Here is a 17139-nt window from a genome sequence, read left to right as displayed (position 1 = left end):
GGTATCTGTGTCGACGCTGAAATGTCTTGCAGTGTCTACCGTGACAAGGTTGAATGGTGTTGTCCTGAAAGCCTGGCAGTTTGCTGTGAACAGTGAAGTTTGATTGTTAAAGGCGGGCAGTGGAGATGTGGTGAAGGTCTTGGTAAGGTGCTCATCCCATTGATAATGTATTGCAGGCTGTGAAGAACATGGCGTAGTTTTTCAGATCCTGGGAAGTACTGAACAACGAAGGGTACCCTGTCAGTTGCAGCACGTGTCTGTCTCCTGTTTCGGTTCCTCGCTGTGGCACATTGGAATGTCGATGTGTTGAGCATCGTACCCCGTTTTTATGAGGGCATCCCTGAGAACTTGCAAGTGCCTGTTACATTCCTCCTCACCTGTTCAGGATCTGAAAAACTACACCATGTTCTTCGCAGCCTGCAACACCTTATCAACGAGGATGAGCACCTCGCCAAGACCTTCCCCACACCTCCACTTCTCGCCTTTAAACAATCACCAAACATTAAACAGGTCATTGTTCGTAGCAAATTGCCTGACTTTCAGGACAATACCGTATAACCTTATCATGGTAGACACTGCAAGATGTGTCAGAATGTCGACACGGATACCAGCATTACACGTGGCAGGTACTCATGCGACTCAGCCAACATTGTCTATCTCAAATGCTGCAGGCAAGGATGCCCTGAGGCATGGTACATTGGCGAGACCAAGCAGAGGCTACAGCAACAGATGAATGTGCGCCAAACAACAATCAATAGATAGGAGTGTTCACTGCTGGTCTGAGAACACTTCAGTGGTCTGAGACATTCGACCTCCGGCCTTCGGGTGACTGTCCTCCAAGGCGGACTTCGGGACAGGCAACAATGAAAAGTGGCCGAGCAGAGGCTGATAGCCAAGTTGGGTATCCATGAGAATGGCCTTAACCGGGACCTTGAATTCATGTCACACTACAGGTGACCCCATTGCACTACAAACACACACACATAGACAGATGGACACACACAGACAGACAGACACACAAACACACATACGCGCGCACACACACTCCGACGTACACTCTCCAACAGACACACACACTCACACAGACCCTCATGTGCTCACACATACACTCCCACACACACCCTCTCACAGACTTATACCTCTTTACACTTACACTCACACACAAATACACACACTCATAACACCCCCTCACACACACACACCTCCATGCACACATACACATGTAAATTTGTGGAGTGAATTTGTACTTGCAGAATTGCATTTTACTTTGCTCAAAAACTGCATGAATCCATTTAAGATTCTGTAAATCGTTTTTTAGATTAAAATCAGTCTGACCATTGTGGCACAGACAGTCTCACACAGGGAAGCTTCACACTTCCAATACATTATCTGGGCCAACATGACACCAATTGTTAAAGTTCACTTGAGAATGTAACTTTTAAAAGGAGGTTTTGTGGTTTACATATGACAAAACTGAAACCACTGTGGTCATTCTAAAGGATGACAGATTTAACAAACAATCCAGGTCTTTTTTAACGTATAATTTCAGTTACATCATACTGTAAACTTTTGCTATAAGTTCTGTGTCTTACAATTGTGTCCTCCACAACCACCTGATGAAGGATCAGTGCTCTGAAAGCTAGTGCTTCCCATTAAACCTGTTGGACTATAACCTGGTGTCGTGTGATTTTTAATTTTGTAGACCCCAGTCCAACAGTGGCTCCTCCAAATCAGTCCATCCATGCAATCCAGAGTTAACCTTTCTACCAGCTTCTGTCCTGTCTGTCCGTCTGTCTCTCTCTCTCTCTCTGTGTCCCTTGAACCCTTTGGTCAGTGAACAATTTACAGAAGAATATTTTCTCTCTCTCACTCAAACGAACATCTTCCAACATTCGTGCTGTGTCAGTTTCAGCCTTCGTGTTTTCCCAGCCTGTAAGGGTAATGAGACATTCACATTCCACAACATGGTGGCTCCATGGTTAGCACTACAGCCTCACAGCACCAGGGTCCCAGGTTCGATTCGAGCCTCGGGTGACTGTCTGTGTGGAGTTTGCACATTCTCCCCGTGTCTGCGCGGGTTTCCTCCGGCTGCTCTGGTTTCCTCCCACAGTCCAAAGATGTGCAGGTCAGGTGAATTGGCCATGCTAAATTGCCCATAGTGCTAGGTGCATTAGTCAGAGGGAAATGGGTCTGGATGGGTTGCTCTTCGGAGGGTCGGTGTGGACTTGTTGGGCCGAAGGGCCTGTTTCCACACAGTAGGGAATCTAATCTAATCATGAGGAAGCTGAGCTTCATAAATTCAAATTTGTTCAGTATGGTATACCTGAAAATGATTGAGGGTTGTTATATTATGTGCATATCCACTCAGATTATTAAATTACAAGTTTTTTTTCCTATTGAGTATGAGTTATGTTAAGAGTCTTCGATATAAACCAGAAATTTAGTTATCCAACATCCAACTGTGAAATATGCATGCCTCCAGCCCCCAGGGTGAGAAGGAGGTACTGCCGCAGATTCCACAAGTGAACAAATCACCTTATTTGCACCAATCCATTGACACTAAGAACAGATGTCCTTAATTCTTCTGAACAAATGTACCCCCCTCCAACCGTGGTCAAGCACTTTCCCACATATCCTGTAGCAAATGTGTCACATGTAAGGCCACAAGCTTTCTCACCTCCTCATTATCACTCCACTGGATCAATTCTGATAATATGTTTTCATAAGGCAACACGCCTATGTGTAAAACGAGGCTCAACATTTCCAATGGTGTGATCTCTGTGAAAGAGAGATGTGTAATGGATGTGTACTAGATTTAAAGTTCTTAATAATTTTGTTTTTCAACATGAAACCTGAGAACTTTTATGCTTCATCAGCAATAATGTTGAAACTAAAAATTCTTGTTACTTTTTAATATGTTGTAGCATAAAAGAATGCAACCATTTATTGAGCGCCATCCATGTGTATTTACCATGAGTGAGAAAGGGAATAAAACCATGTTGGTGCAAAGTGACACAGTTAAACTTTGTGCCAACGTCTTCACCTTCTTTTCTGGAAATCCATGGGTTTTACCAGTTTTCCCCCTTCTTATTCCTGTCCATTTGCCTTCCTTGTACCCCCCCCAAATTATTATCATTCTTGTTTTTTTTCTGGGGCTGATAGAGAAATTGGATTTGTAAGCAAGTTCATAATCAGCAATGTCAGCTGCCTGTCTCACTGTTGAAATCATTTTGGTTCTCTGTGTATGCTCTTAGTAATGGAGGAAGTTAATTTTTAAATTCCTCTCATAGAACTAATTTCCTAAAGGTCTCATAACCAGCCTCTACCTCCGATGTCTGCATCCGACATAGTTAATTCATTTAACCTCCCAAAATCTATACAAGTCTGCTCAGGTCATTTCCAAAAGTTCTAAAAATATTCCCTAAAAGCTTCTTGGATCAAGTTGTAAGCATCAAGACAACTTTCTTTTGCAGGATCTATTAAAGCAATAGAAAATACAAAAAAACATGAACTAGGTTCCTTTCTTAAACAATAAAATTAGTGATCTAAAAACAATTTATTTAACAAATATGCGAGGCTGATTAAAACCAGACTATAAATACTAAACATTCTAAATCTAATACATGCACACATAATGGTTAAAGAAAATAAAACTCTCTGCAGCATCCACCTTAAGGATGGTCAAATAGTTGTTCATTCTTGAAGGAAAAGAGAAGTTAATAAAGATGGCTTTCGGTTTGATACAGATAGATCGCTAGACACATATGCTGTTATACTGCAGCTTTTTAGAAGCAGTATATTGAGGAGATATTGAGAAGGGGTTTTCTAGTGGTTTCCGAAGAATTACCATATCAAATTTTCAACTCTTACTAGATTCTTAAAAAGTGGGAAAAGACAAATTGTGTGGTTTCTCTGTTAGTAGTCTACACCCTACTTGACATTATTAAGCAACCCAAAGCTGCTGACAGTTATAAACTAGACTTCTTTGTAAATAAGTGCAAGTAATTTCTTATGTTGAGGCTCTGCTGTTTGCTTGTCCTAATTGTTTCCTACACTGAGTATTTTCTTAAATTCCAAGTGCCCTTTAAGAAACTCCTTTTCAAAATAAAAAATTCCAGGCATCTCTCACTTTGGCAGCCTAAAGATAAAACACTTATAGCGCTGGCTCACTGAGACTAAAGTACAGATGATGTTCTTATGCCACATTTGAATAGATTTAGCAGCATTTGCAGAATCAAATTTACAAAACTTCTGCTTATCTTCCTTCACTTGATTTATGACTCATTTCAGTTAGGCTCAGAATTCAGTGACACTGGTCCATGGGATCATTTTCAATTGGAGCAATGTTACACATATGTGGTGGTGAACTTCCATGAAGAATGACATGTCCAGGATCTGTCAATGTGTAAAAGAGAGAAATTGGGTAAAACCAAAAAACGTTGTTCAGTTCGATCAAATCAAAGTTGGATGTTATGGCTAAATGCAGGAATTTTGGGTCACTTTAATTGTAAGACCCAAGTCAATTACAATTATAGACACAGAATGAGACAGCCAATCCAAATTAATCCTGATTAATTAAAAACCCATTCCAGGTAAAGGTATGTTTTCACAGAATTTATTAAGTTCATCGTAACAAACAGATAGCAAATGAGACCATTAAAACATTGGTTTTTCAGTCACTTAACATCAGGACACTAGATTGTGCCACTGGTTTACTGCATACACATCTCTTGCTCTGTTCTACTCATTGGGGTTCTCTTGATGTCTTCAGTCTCTCTTTAACGTGCATCAAACTACTGAGTACCAACATTTGTAAATCCTTGCTAGCAGCTACTCCCTGCGCACAATGGGCAACATCCTGAACACTAATTGACTTGCCAATACATGCACAGCACATGATCAATCTCAGATTGGCTAATATCTGTGCGTCCAATATCTAATTGGTTTAATTAAGGTGAACATTAGTTTTAATCAGGAAGTTATGTCATTTTTGACCTGCCAATCATTGTACGATTTCTTTTCTCTTGTATCAATCTATCAACAGTATATGTTTTTACTGATGATTTGGCATCAATAAAACCTAGGTAATGTTAACTTCCAGCGACTTAATATAGTTCCAGATGTCCCATCTGATCCAGCTAAGTATTCTCAAATTCAAAAGCTTGTCAACATTCTTTAACTAAAGGAGCCACGAGAGTCTCGACAATAACTGTTAATTCCTGAAACGTTAACGTTTGAAATAAACATACTGTATATGGGCCTGTTAAAACTTGACATTAGCTTGAGCCATAAAACCATAAACCTTACTTCTGATGTGGGTCATATGGCCTAAACTCTCTGCCTGTCTTCATCAAGAATTGAAAGGTCACAGAACTCTATTCACTATTATGAAATCACATGTCAGAAGTAACTTCTAAGATGCATCTAAATAGACAACATCTTAAATTTGCTTCTTTAATGCTGCAATGTCCTGAGTGAGAACTGCATTACAGCTTTGTGCTTCTACATACGGAAGTTAGCTCGCTGAGCTTGAAGGTTTGTTTTCAGATGTTTCATCATCATGCTAGGTAACATCGTCAGTGAGGGCCTCTGGTGAAGCACTGGTGGTATGTCCCGCCTCTCTATCTATAGGTCTTGGTTTCTTAAGGTGGGTGATGTCATTTCCAGTTCTTTTCCTCAAGGGAAAGCAGATAGAATCTAAATTGATGCGTTTATTGATGGAGTTCTGGTTAGAATGCCATGTCTCTAAGAATTCTCATGCATGTCTTTGTATCACCTGTCCTAGGGTGTGTGTGTTGTTCCAGTCAAAGTGGTGTCCTTCTTTGTCTGTATGTATAGAAATTAGTGAGAGTGGGTCATGTCTATTGGTGGCCAGTTGGTGTTCATTTATTCTGGTGGCAAGTTTCTTGCTAGCTTGTCTGATGTAGTGTTTTTTAAAGTTCTTGCATGATATTTTGTGAATGACTTTAGTTTTGCTGGTGGTATCTAATGGATCCTTTAGGTTGATTAGTTGTTGTTTGAGTGTGTTGGTAGATTTGTAGGCTACCATGATGCCAAGAGGTCTGAGTAGTGTAGAAGTCATTTCTGATATGTCTTTGAAGTAAGGTAATGTGGCTATAGTTTTTGGTTGCGTTGTGTCTGCTTGTTTGGGTTTGTTTCTGAGGAATCGACGGATTGTGTTTATTGGGTTGAAAAATGTGTTGCTGGAAAAGTGCAGCAGGTCTGACAGCATCCAATCGAGCAAGAGAATCGACGTTTCGGGAATAAGCCCTTCTTCAGGAATAAGGAGGGTGTGCCAAGCAGGCTAAGATAAAAGGTAGGGAGGAGGGACTTGGGGGAGGGGCGTTGGGAATATGATAGGTGGAAGGAGGTCAAGGTGAGGGTGATAGGCCGGAGACGGGGTGGGGGTGGAGAGGTCGGGAAGAAGATTGCAGGTCAAGAAGGCGATGCTGAGTCCGAGGGTTGGAACTGAGATGAAGTGGGGGGAGGGGAAATGAGGAAGCTGGAGAAATCTGCATTCATCCCTTGTGGTTGGAGGGTTCCTAGGCGGAAGATGAGGCGCTCTTCCTCCAGGCGTTATTTTGCCATGGTCTGGCAACGGAGGAGGGCAAGGACCTGCACGTCCTTGGTGGAGTGGGATGGGGAGTTAAAGTGTTCAGCCACGGGGCGGTTGGGTTGGTTAATGCGGGTGTCCCAGAGGTGTTCTCTGAAATGTTCCGCAATTAGGTGGCCAGTCTCCCCAATGTAAAGGAGGCCACATCAGGTGCAGCGGATGCAGTAAATGATGTGTGTGGAGGTGCAGGTGAATTTGTGATGGATATGGAAGGATTCCATGGGGCCTTGGAAGGAAGTGAGGGGGGAGGTGTGGGCGCAAGTTTTGCATTTCTTGTGGTTGCAGGGGAAGGTGCCGGGAGTGGAGGTTCGGTTGGTGGCGGGTGTGGACCTGATGAGGGAGTCGCAGAGGGACTGGTCTTTCCGGAATGCTGATAGGGGAGGGGAGGGAAATATATCCTTGGTGGTGGGGTCTGTTTGGAGGTGGCAGAAATGACGGAGGATGATACGTTGTATCTGGAGGTTGGTGGGGTGGTAGGTGAGGATCAGTGGGGTTCTGTCCTGGTGGCGATTGCGGGGGCGGGGTTCAAGGGGGGAGGAGCGAGAAGTGGAGGAGATGTGGTGGAGAGCATCATCAACCACGTCGGCGGGAAAATGCGGTCTTTGAAGAAGGAGGCCATCTGGGTTGTTTGGTATTGGAACTGGTCCTCCTGGGAGCAGATGCGGCGGAGATGAAGGAATTGGGAATATGGGATGGCGTTTTTACAGGGGGCAGGGTGGGAGGAGGTGTAATCTAGGTGGCTGTGTGAGTCAGTCAGTTTATAGTAAACATTCGTGTTGAGTCGGTCGTCCGAGATAGAAATGGAGAGGTCTAGGAAGGGGAGGGAGGAGTCTGAGACGGTCAGGTAATTTTAAGGTCGGGGTGGAAGTTGTTAGTAAAGTGGATGAACTGTTCAACCTCCTCGTGGGAGCACGAGGTAGTGCAAATACAGTCATCGATGTAGTGGAGGAAAAGGTGGGGGTGGTGCCAGTGTAGCTGCGGAAGATGGACTGTTCCACATATCCTATGAAGAGGCAGGCATGGCTGGGGCCCATGTGGGTGTCCATGGTTACTCCTTTGGTTTGGAGGAAGTGGGAGGATTGGAAAGAGAAGTTGTTAAGAGTGAGGACCAGTTCAGTCAGTCGAAGGAGGGTGTCAGTGGAAGGGTACTGGTTGGTACGGCGGGAAAGGAAGAAATGGAGGGCTTTGAGGCCTTCGTGATGGGGGATGGAGGTGTATAAGAACTGGATATCCATGGTGAAGATAAGGCGTTGGGGGCCAGGGAAGCGAAAATCATGGAGGAGGTGGAGGGCGTGGGTGGTGTCCCGAACGTACGTGGGGAGTTCTTGGACTAAGGGGGACAGGACCGTGTCGAGGTATGCAGGGATGAGTTCAGTGGGGCAAGAGCAGGCTGAGGCAATGGGTCGACCGGGGCAGTCATGTTTGTGGATTTTGGGCAGGAGGTAGAAATGGGCAGTGCGGGGTTGTGGGACTATGAGGTTGGAGGCGGTGGTTGGGAGATCTCCTGAGGTGATGAGGTTATGGATGGTTTGGTGGTGGGAGGTGGGATCATGGTCAAGGGGGCAGTAGGAGGAGGTGTCTGCGAGCTGGCGTTTGGCCTCAGCAATGTAGAGATCGGTGCGCCAAACTACCACCGCGCCTCCCTTGTCTGCCGGTTTAATGGTGAGGTTGGGGTTGGAGTGGAGGGAGTGGAGGGCTGCACGTTGTGAGGGTGAGAGGTTGGAGTGAGTGAGAGGGGTGGACAGGTTGAGGCGGTCAATGTCGCGGCGGCAGTTGGCTATGAAGAGATTGAGGGTGGGTTAGAGGCCAGCACGGGGTGTCCAGGTGGATGGGGTGTGTTGGAGGTGGGAGAAGGGGTCGTCAGAGGATGGGCAAGAGTCCTGGTTGGCGCGGAGGCGAAGGTGGCAGAAGAATTGTTCCATGTCGCGCCGCGTGTCGAACTCGTTAATGCGGGAGCATAGGGGGATGAAGGTGAGGCCTCTGTTGAGGACTGATCTTTCAAGCTCAGAGAGGGGGAGGTCTGGAGGGATGGTGAAAATACGGCAGGGCTGGGAGCTAGATCCTGGTGTGGAGCTGGAGCTGGGATTGGGGGCAGGGTTAGGCGTGGGGGCGGGATTAGGCATGGGGGAGGAGATCGGCATCTCCAAACCAAAGGAGTAGCCATGGACACCCGCATGGGCCCCAGCTATGCCTGCCTCTTCATCGCATATGTGGAACAGTCCATCTTCCGCAGCTACACTGGCACCACCCCTCACCTTTTCCTCCGCTACATCGATGACTGTATTTGTGCTACCTCGTGCTCCCATGAGGAGGTTGAACAGTTCATCCACTTTACTAACACCTTCCACCCTGACCTAAAATTTACCTGACCGTCTCAGACTCCTCCCTCCCCTTCCTAGACCTCTCCATTTCTATCTCAGACGACCAAACCAATACGGACGTTTACTATAAACCGACTGACTCACACAGCCACCTAGATTACACCTCCTCCCACCCTGCCCCCTGTAAAAACGCCATCCTATATTCCCAATTCCTTCGCCTCTGCTGCATCTGCTCCCAGGAGGACCAATTCCAATACCAAACAACCCAGATGACCTCCTTCTTCAAAGACCGCAATTTCCCCTCAGACGTGGTTGATGATGCTCTCCACCACATCTCCTCCACTTCCCACTCCTCCCCCCTTGAACCCCGCCCCTCCAATCGCCACCAGGACAGAACCCCACTGATCCTCACCTACCACCCCACCAACCTCCAGCTACAACATGTCATCCTCTGTCATTTCTGCCAGCTCCAAACAGACCCCACCACCAAGGATATATTTCCCTCCTCTTCCCTATCAGTGTTCCAGAAAGACTACTCCCTTTGCGACTCCCTCGTCAGGTCCACACGCCCCACCAACCGAACCGCCACTCCCGGCACCTTCCGCCGCAACCGCAAGAAATGCAAAACTTGCGCCCACACCTCCCCCCTCACTTCCCTCCAAGGCCCCAATGGATCCTTCCATATCCATCACAAATTCACTTGCACCTCCACACACATCAGTTACTGCATCCGCTGCACCTGATGTGGCCTCCTATACATTGGGGAGAATGGCCACCTACTTGCGGAACGTTTCAGAGAACACTTCTGGGAGACCCGCATTAACCAACCCAACCGCACTGTGGCTGAACACTTTAACTCCCCCTCCCACTCTGCCAAGGACATGCAGGTTCTTGGCCTCCTCCAGCGCCAGACCATGGCAACACGACGCCTGGAGGAAGAGCACCTCATCTTCCACCTAGGAACCCTCCAACTACAAGGGATGAATGCAGATTTCTCCAGCTTTCTCATTTCCCCCCCTCCCTCCACTTCATCTCAGTCCCAACCCTCGGACTCAGCACCGCCTTCTTGACCTGCAATCTTCTTCCCGACTTCTCCGGCCCCACCCCCTCTCTGGTCTATCACCCTCACCTTAACCTCCTTCCACCTATTGTATTCCCAACGCCCCTCCCCCAAGTCCCTCCTCCCTACCTTTTATTCAGCCTGCTTGGCACACCCTCCTCATTCCTGAAGAAGGGCTTATGCCCGAAACGTCGATTCTCCTGCTCCTTTGATGCTGCCTGACCTGCTCTGCTTTACCAGCAACATATTTTTCAGCTTTGATCTCCAGCATCTGCAGTCCACACTTTCTCCTGTGTTTATTGGGTACCTGTTTGTCTTGAAAATGATGTATAGATATTTTTCTTCTGCTTTTTGTAGTTCTTAGGTGCTGCAGTGCAATGTAGCTCATTGAAATACTGTCTTAATGCAGCTCCGTTTGTGGGTTTTGGGATGATTGCTTCTGAAGTTAAGTATTTGATCAGTTTGTTATGTTTCTGTAGATGCTGATTTGAAGGTCTCTGTTAACTGTATATTCAACTGTTGCATCTAGGAATGGGAGCCTGTCGTCATTCTCCTCCTCTTTTGTGAACTTTATGCCTGTCAGGATATTGTTGATGGTGTCCTTCCCATTTCTAGGCTGGGACAACACACACATTCTAGGACAGGTGAAACAAAGGCACGCATGAGAATTCTTAGAGGCATGACATTCTAACCAGAACTCCATCAATAAACACATCGATTTGGATCCCATCTACTTTCCCTAGTAAAAAAGAACCGGAAGTGACATCGCCCACCTTAATAGACCAAGACCTATAAATAGAGAGGCGAGACATACCACCAGCGCTTCACCAGAAACTCTCACTGATGATGTTACCTAGCATGGTGACGAAACGTCTGAAAACAACCTTTAGCTCAGCGAACTAATTTACATACTTATCATCAACCTGAGCTACAAATCTTCTCAAAAATTTGTACTTCTATGTTGACCAACCCTCTGGATCTGACATCTGATCAGATAACAAACTGGGAATATTAGTTTACAACACAATTACTAATTACAAGCTCTAGATAGGTTAAAGTGTAATGACATTGAACCAGTCAGAAACATCAAGAAGCACATGTAAACTCTGAAGTGAAATATATTATCACTGATAATGCACATCAGATATCTTTCAACATAACTTACTTGACAAGCCAAAATATCTTATGATGTATTTAAATCATAAATGGATACAAGCTTCTATTTTTAATGTTACAACATTAAACCGCAGTCCAAAAGCAATACGTTTGTGCTTTGAATGTCAATGCCATTCCATTGATCCTGCAAAAAATTAGTCAATTTCTAAGATGCCTTCAGAGATGCAAACTAATGCAACAATATATCTTAAAGATCTGATCCAGTATAAAGCTAGATTAGTATTAATCTCTTCAATCTCTCTGCTAACTTTGTTTTTGTTTTACTGCTTTCAACTCTCACCAGCTGGAAGTCAGCTTCAATTTAAGAATGGCATTCAGAAGAGCAAGTCAGTAAACGGCAATGTTAATTGAAGTTCAGTTACATAAGATTTAACACCAGTTTGTAAGACAACATTAATTCAATAGTTTTCAGCTCACAAACAGCATCATTTTTTGATGGATTTAGAAGATACAGCATAAACAGGAGATTAACCTTAAGAACGAAACATGCTAAAATATAAGTGCTTTGACCATGGCATTTATCACAGACACATTTTAACAAGATGCTAAATTGAACATAGATTCTAACTACCATAATTGTTTTTTCAGTTAGCCTTCAGGTTAGTGAACTGATAATATACGGCAACTGTGGTCTTTTGAGCATTAGATAGATAATGAAGAAGTTCCTGTCCACAATGGCTTATTCAGAGAGTATCTACAGCCCAGGAAAGTCTACTGTTCAAATCCTGTTTATTTTTGTTTTGCTGAATTATTCCATCTCACTTTAGGATGGAAAGTTTATGATCATTACGCTCAGTGCCCCTGGGTTCAGAGAAGAAGAGGTGGCCAGGACTTTTTTCTTGGTTACTTCCAACAGACTTTCTGCAATTGTATGGTGGGATATTACCAGCACTCTCGGGTGAGTCTGACATATAGATTATAGCTAATCTATTGTTGTTTGTGGAGGCACATAATAGCTGGATTCACCACTTGGCCCTTGTCTATGATTTATCTGTATGTAAAGACTACAAAAATTACTGATAACTAGACTTAATCAAGTAAAATATTTTTCTTGCGCCTCATTGTTATTTGATGTTGTGGTTGAACGTCTAGCTGTCAAAGTTTTGTGTCCAAGAAGAGTGGAGTAAGCAGTTTTGGTGATCCAGAGCTAACATTAGTGTTCAATCATTCTATCTGTGCTGATGTTTAAAATTGGTTAGAACTCTGGACACCTTTCTGTCACCATGTTTCAGTGCATAAATATAAACTGTTTATTATGATGCTGGTTATATCAATGGAGATTACCCAGACTTGACCTCAGATATGATCTATGTCTTCTGATTTCAGCTGCATGATGCTAAAGTTATGCTCAGCCAGCTGGAGCTATGGGAGGGAAATGTTCAGATCAGGGTTCTTAGACCGAGGTGTATAAATCAATTTATTTTAATATCAAGCAGTGAAAATATTTGTGCCTCATGACAACAATAATTGTTTTGCAGTTCATATGATATCTATGCCACCCTTTTTTTGTGATTTCTGTAGTACTAGATTAGATCACCTACAGTGTGGAAACAGGCCCTTCGGTCCAGAAAGTCCACACCAGTCTTCCAAAGAGTAACCCACCCAGACCCATTCCCCTACAGTTACCCCTGACTATAGGCAAATTAGCATGGCCAATTCACCTAACCTGCACAACTTTGGATTGTGGGAGAAGCCAGAGCACCCGGAGGAAACCTACACAGACTCACGGACAATATGCAACCTCCACACAGACAGTCGGCTAAATTGGGAATCAAGACCAGGTCCCTGGTGCTGTGAGGCTGCAGTGCTAACCACTGAGCTACCATGCCACCTAGTTTGTTTCTGATCATTTAAAGGTACAAAATCCCATGCAAGGACTGCACAAAACACTACATCGGACAAACAGGAAGACAGTTAACGATCCGTATACACGAACACCAGCTAGCCACAAAATGACATGACCAGCTATCCTTAGTAGCCACACACACAGATGACAAGCAACATGAATTCGATTGGGACAACACTACCATTATAGGGCAAGCCAAACAGACAACAGCCAGGGAATTCCTAGAGGCATGGCACTCATCCACAGACTCTATCAACAAACACATCGACCTGGACCCAATATATCGGCCACTACAGCGGACAGCTCGAACTGACAACCGGAAGCGGCAGAGACAGGCCACTATAAATGCCGGAGGAAACAGCACAGAAGCGCTTCACAGGAGGCTCCCAAGCACTGAGGATGTCACCTAGACAGGGGACGAAACGTTTGCAAGACAAATTCCCAGCTCGGCGAACAGAACCACAACATTTAAAGGTTATGGGCTGCACTAGCTGGGTCAGCATTTATTGCCCATCCCTACTTGGTCTTGCGAAGTGCCCTAGTGTGCACTATTGCTCCTCCAACTAATACTGTCACAGATTCATTTGCAGCAGACTGATTGGTGAAGAAAATGTCAATATTGTTTATTCCTCTCATCCGTTCCCTCAGCACCTGCCATGGACCCAGTCTAGCAGTTGTGTGCTTTAGGGCTCAGCCAGACCGGGCCAATAGTGGTGCTGCTGAGCCACTCTTGGTGATGAATGTGGGGAGACCCCTCCAGTACGGATCGGATAAGGTGTGCCACATCATCCTATTGTGCTATGCTGGAAGAGGCAGCGGGGTGATGCTCTGGATGCTGAGTAACTGGGAAATGGAAACAGTTGTCTGAGGAGGAGGAGAAGGACACTGGAGAAATGAAGCTCTCCTTATACAGAGTTCAGCAATGTTAGGTGCTACAAGCTGGACAGAACCTGATTGACACCCAGTTCAACTGATGAGAGCTGGGTGCAGCAGACCATCCTGACTGGGCACTAGCCATTGGTTATGATGCCAGCATTTGGTTTGCATTGTCAGGGGTGGCCTTGAGCCTCTAGTTTTGTCTATGCTTCCTTTTGGTTGAAGTAAATAAAAGCTTGTGTCTGCAATTGTCCAATGTTTTCCTGTATGTCATGTTCCAATTTTGGACAGTGACAAGTTGTGGGTCTCCAATTAGCACTGAGGGCAGAGTAGTGATGGCAGAGAGAGACAGACTGTAGCGACAGACAGGTAACTATATGGTGCAGTGGTTAAGCCATGGCTGGGTTGAGGGAATGGGATTATATGTGTGAGGGACTTTCAGCCATACTGGCTGTATGAGGTAGGTAGCATGTCTTTATCATTACTGTATCATTACTCTGCTGGTGAGGACAACACTAATTATAAATGTTGGACTGCTGCCTTTAAAAGATTATATGGGTGCAAGGGCTGCTGGTCTTTTGGCAGATAATCTAATGAGTGGTGAATTGTTTCTTGAATAATGTCTGGTATGGTGAGATCAGATGTGTGGGATGCTATGGGATGCAGCCAGTAGTTAATATGGTGCTATTGATAAGATATGGTGTGAAATTGTGCTAAATCTTACAGTGAGAATCCCTCCAAAAAGCCCCAGGCAAATCAGAACTAGTTGAAGAAATGTAAATTCCAGTCCATTGCCTCTCATAACTTCAGTGTTTTACAGATTGATTATTTATAAATAAGGTTGAAAATCTAAAGCAGATTGGAAAACTGCACGACTCTCCGACAAATTGAATTTGAATCAGTATATGAATAGGATGGGTTTAAAGGGATATGGGCTGGGTCCTGGCAGGTGGGACTAGGTTGGATTGGGATATCTGGTCGGCATGGACAAGTTGGACCTAAGGTCTGTTTCTGTGCTGTACATCTCTATGTCTCTATGACTCTATTTTCCTATAGGAAAATTGTATAAAGTATCATTTTCTTCTCTGCCCAGCTACTTCTAAAATAAATAGATTTAACATAACAGGCTGTACTAATGCCAGCAAAGAGACAATAGTAAGGTTGCTTACGTTATTATGTCATCTTTCAGTGAAGCTAGTTTTAGATACTCCATTGGCTCTTGTTTCAGCTTTTGACATTAGTTTGAAAAACAATGTCAGCTGTGCTTTCAAGATACAATATCAAGTCCACGTGCCAATATTACTACAAATCATTACCATAGAAATGCAATTTTTGTCATCTTGTATGTAATTTTCTTTACAGTTATGTTTGGAAATGTGTGAATGTAAAACAGGTTTCTCACGTTCCCAAGGCTGGTCATTTTAATCAAGGTTTTCGTCTATTTATTATTGATGAGCTAATGCCTCTAAGTAAATAGGTGGAGGAATTTCATGCCATGCATTTATTCCTACAAAACACAATGTATGAAACCATTGTTCAAACTTTGGATAGGTCCAAAGTCTGACTTTTAAAAAAAAATCCAGTTTTCCTTTTTGATAATGTCTATTTTTAAAACTCCATGGTATTCATTACTTTAGAAAACACCAGTGTGATAACTTACATTTTGATTGCACACCTTTGAATTGAATTGAATTGTATTTATTGTCACGTGTACCGAGGCACAGTGAAAAGTTGAACCAGACAAAGTGAATCTACTGTTTAACCTGGAATTGGAGAGTCAGTCAATATTTGATCCTTAATATCCAGATGTTTCCTTGGTCCATAATGTTTCCTTTTATACTCTTCAACTATCATAGACAAAATCAATTTCACCTGTATTGGTTTATAGACTCTTTATCTGTCACCATCATGTCTTCATCATTGCACTAGTTTTCATGGGAAATCTGGTCATTACAAAGCAATGTTAAACACCATGGAATTGCCATCAGAGGTTTCCATCTGATCAGTCATTATAGCGTACCACTAGAGATACCAGCGGCTTTGCATTTTCACTTGAAGTGTTGTTGCCCTTATCTTTCATGCTATCTGATGGGTGTTTATTGACAGATGTGTGTTGAGCAACTGAGGCTTTTGTGAAGTTGGTGTTCTTCCTTCGATTATCGCGGCTATTCTTTGTAGTCTTCGATATACTTTTGGTGCTTGTACTAACAGGTGAACTCTGACAGATCAGCAGTGCTTTGAAGCATCTGTAAAACTAGACAGATTCAAACAAATGAATTGAGCATCAACATTAACCTTCAGTAGATGGTAAAATGTATTACTTGAGTGGTGAGTGATTGAAAATAAATCATATAGTCACCATGGCAGTCAAGCAAAGAAAGACTTCCAGTACAAGCTAGAGGATTAGTAAATGCATAAATTAAACTGTTAATGTAAAGGTAGGACCCCTCTGAGTACAGAGGATCAGAGGGACCTAGGTATGCATGCGCACAGTTCCTGGAAAGCAATAGGATAAGGTGGTTAAGGTGGTATATAGGATACTAACCTAAATTTCTTGAGGCTTGAATATAAGAACAGGGAGGTTTTGTTAGAGCTATAAGATGTTAGTTCAGCCACGATTGGAGTAGTGTGTGCAGTTCTAGTCACCCAACTATAGGAATGATGTGTTTGCACTGGAGAGGTTGCAGGGGAGATTGACCAGGATATTGCCTAGACTGAAGCATTTCAACTATGAAGAGAGATTAGATAGGCTGACTTGTTGTTTTCCTGAGAGCAGAGAAGACTGAAGGGGACCTTGATTGAGGTGTAAAAAGTTCAGAGACACATATATAGGATAGCTGGGAAGATCTGTATTCCCCTGATCAATAACCAGGGATCGTGGATTGAAGAAAAAGGGCAGGAGGATTAGAGGGAATTTAAGGAATATTATTTTTTGGCCCGGGGTGTGATATATCTGCAACTCACTGCCTGAAAAGTGATAGAGGTGGGAACCATTGCAAAGTTGAAGTATTTAAGTGGGCTCTTGAAACACCATGGGACACAAGGCTATGGGTCATGTGTTGGAAATAGGATGAGAGTAGGTGCTTGAAGACATGATGAGCTGAAGGACCTTTTTCCATGCTTTAAAAATCAATTGACACTACTTAGCGCTTTTCATTGTACCCTTAACATGACATTAAGTGATTTCTAGGCTAATGTTTGCTTTTCCATTTTATTTGGATTCACTTTTTTTTCCTTTGAATGCTTA

At 43.8% G+C, this 17139-nt stretch overlaps 1 protein-coding gene across 1 annotated transcript in view; it reads right to left on the bottom strand.

Moving 5' to 3' along the window:
- Positions 1-14775: 14775 nt before the first annotated feature.
- LOC140479052 (pinopsin-like) overlaps positions 14776-17139 on the bottom strand; it is a 73836-nt gene continuing 71472 nt past the window's right edge. The window contains exon 4 of the mRNA XM_072572861.1: positions 14776-16146. Coding sequence (XP_072428962.1) covers positions 15895-16146 — 252 coding nt within the window. The 3' untranslated portion in view covers positions 14776-15894. The remainder of the gene's footprint in view (positions 16147-17139) is intronic.

This window comes from Chiloscyllium punctatum, chromosome 6, assembly GCF_047496795.1.
Source record: "Chiloscyllium punctatum isolate Juve2018m chromosome 6, sChiPun1.3, whole genome shotgun sequence".
Classification (NCBI taxonomy): domain Eukaryota; kingdom Metazoa; phylum Chordata; class Chondrichthyes; order Orectolobiformes; family Hemiscylliidae; genus Chiloscyllium; species Chiloscyllium punctatum.
This window is presented reverse-complemented; position numbering and strand designations above follow the sequence as displayed.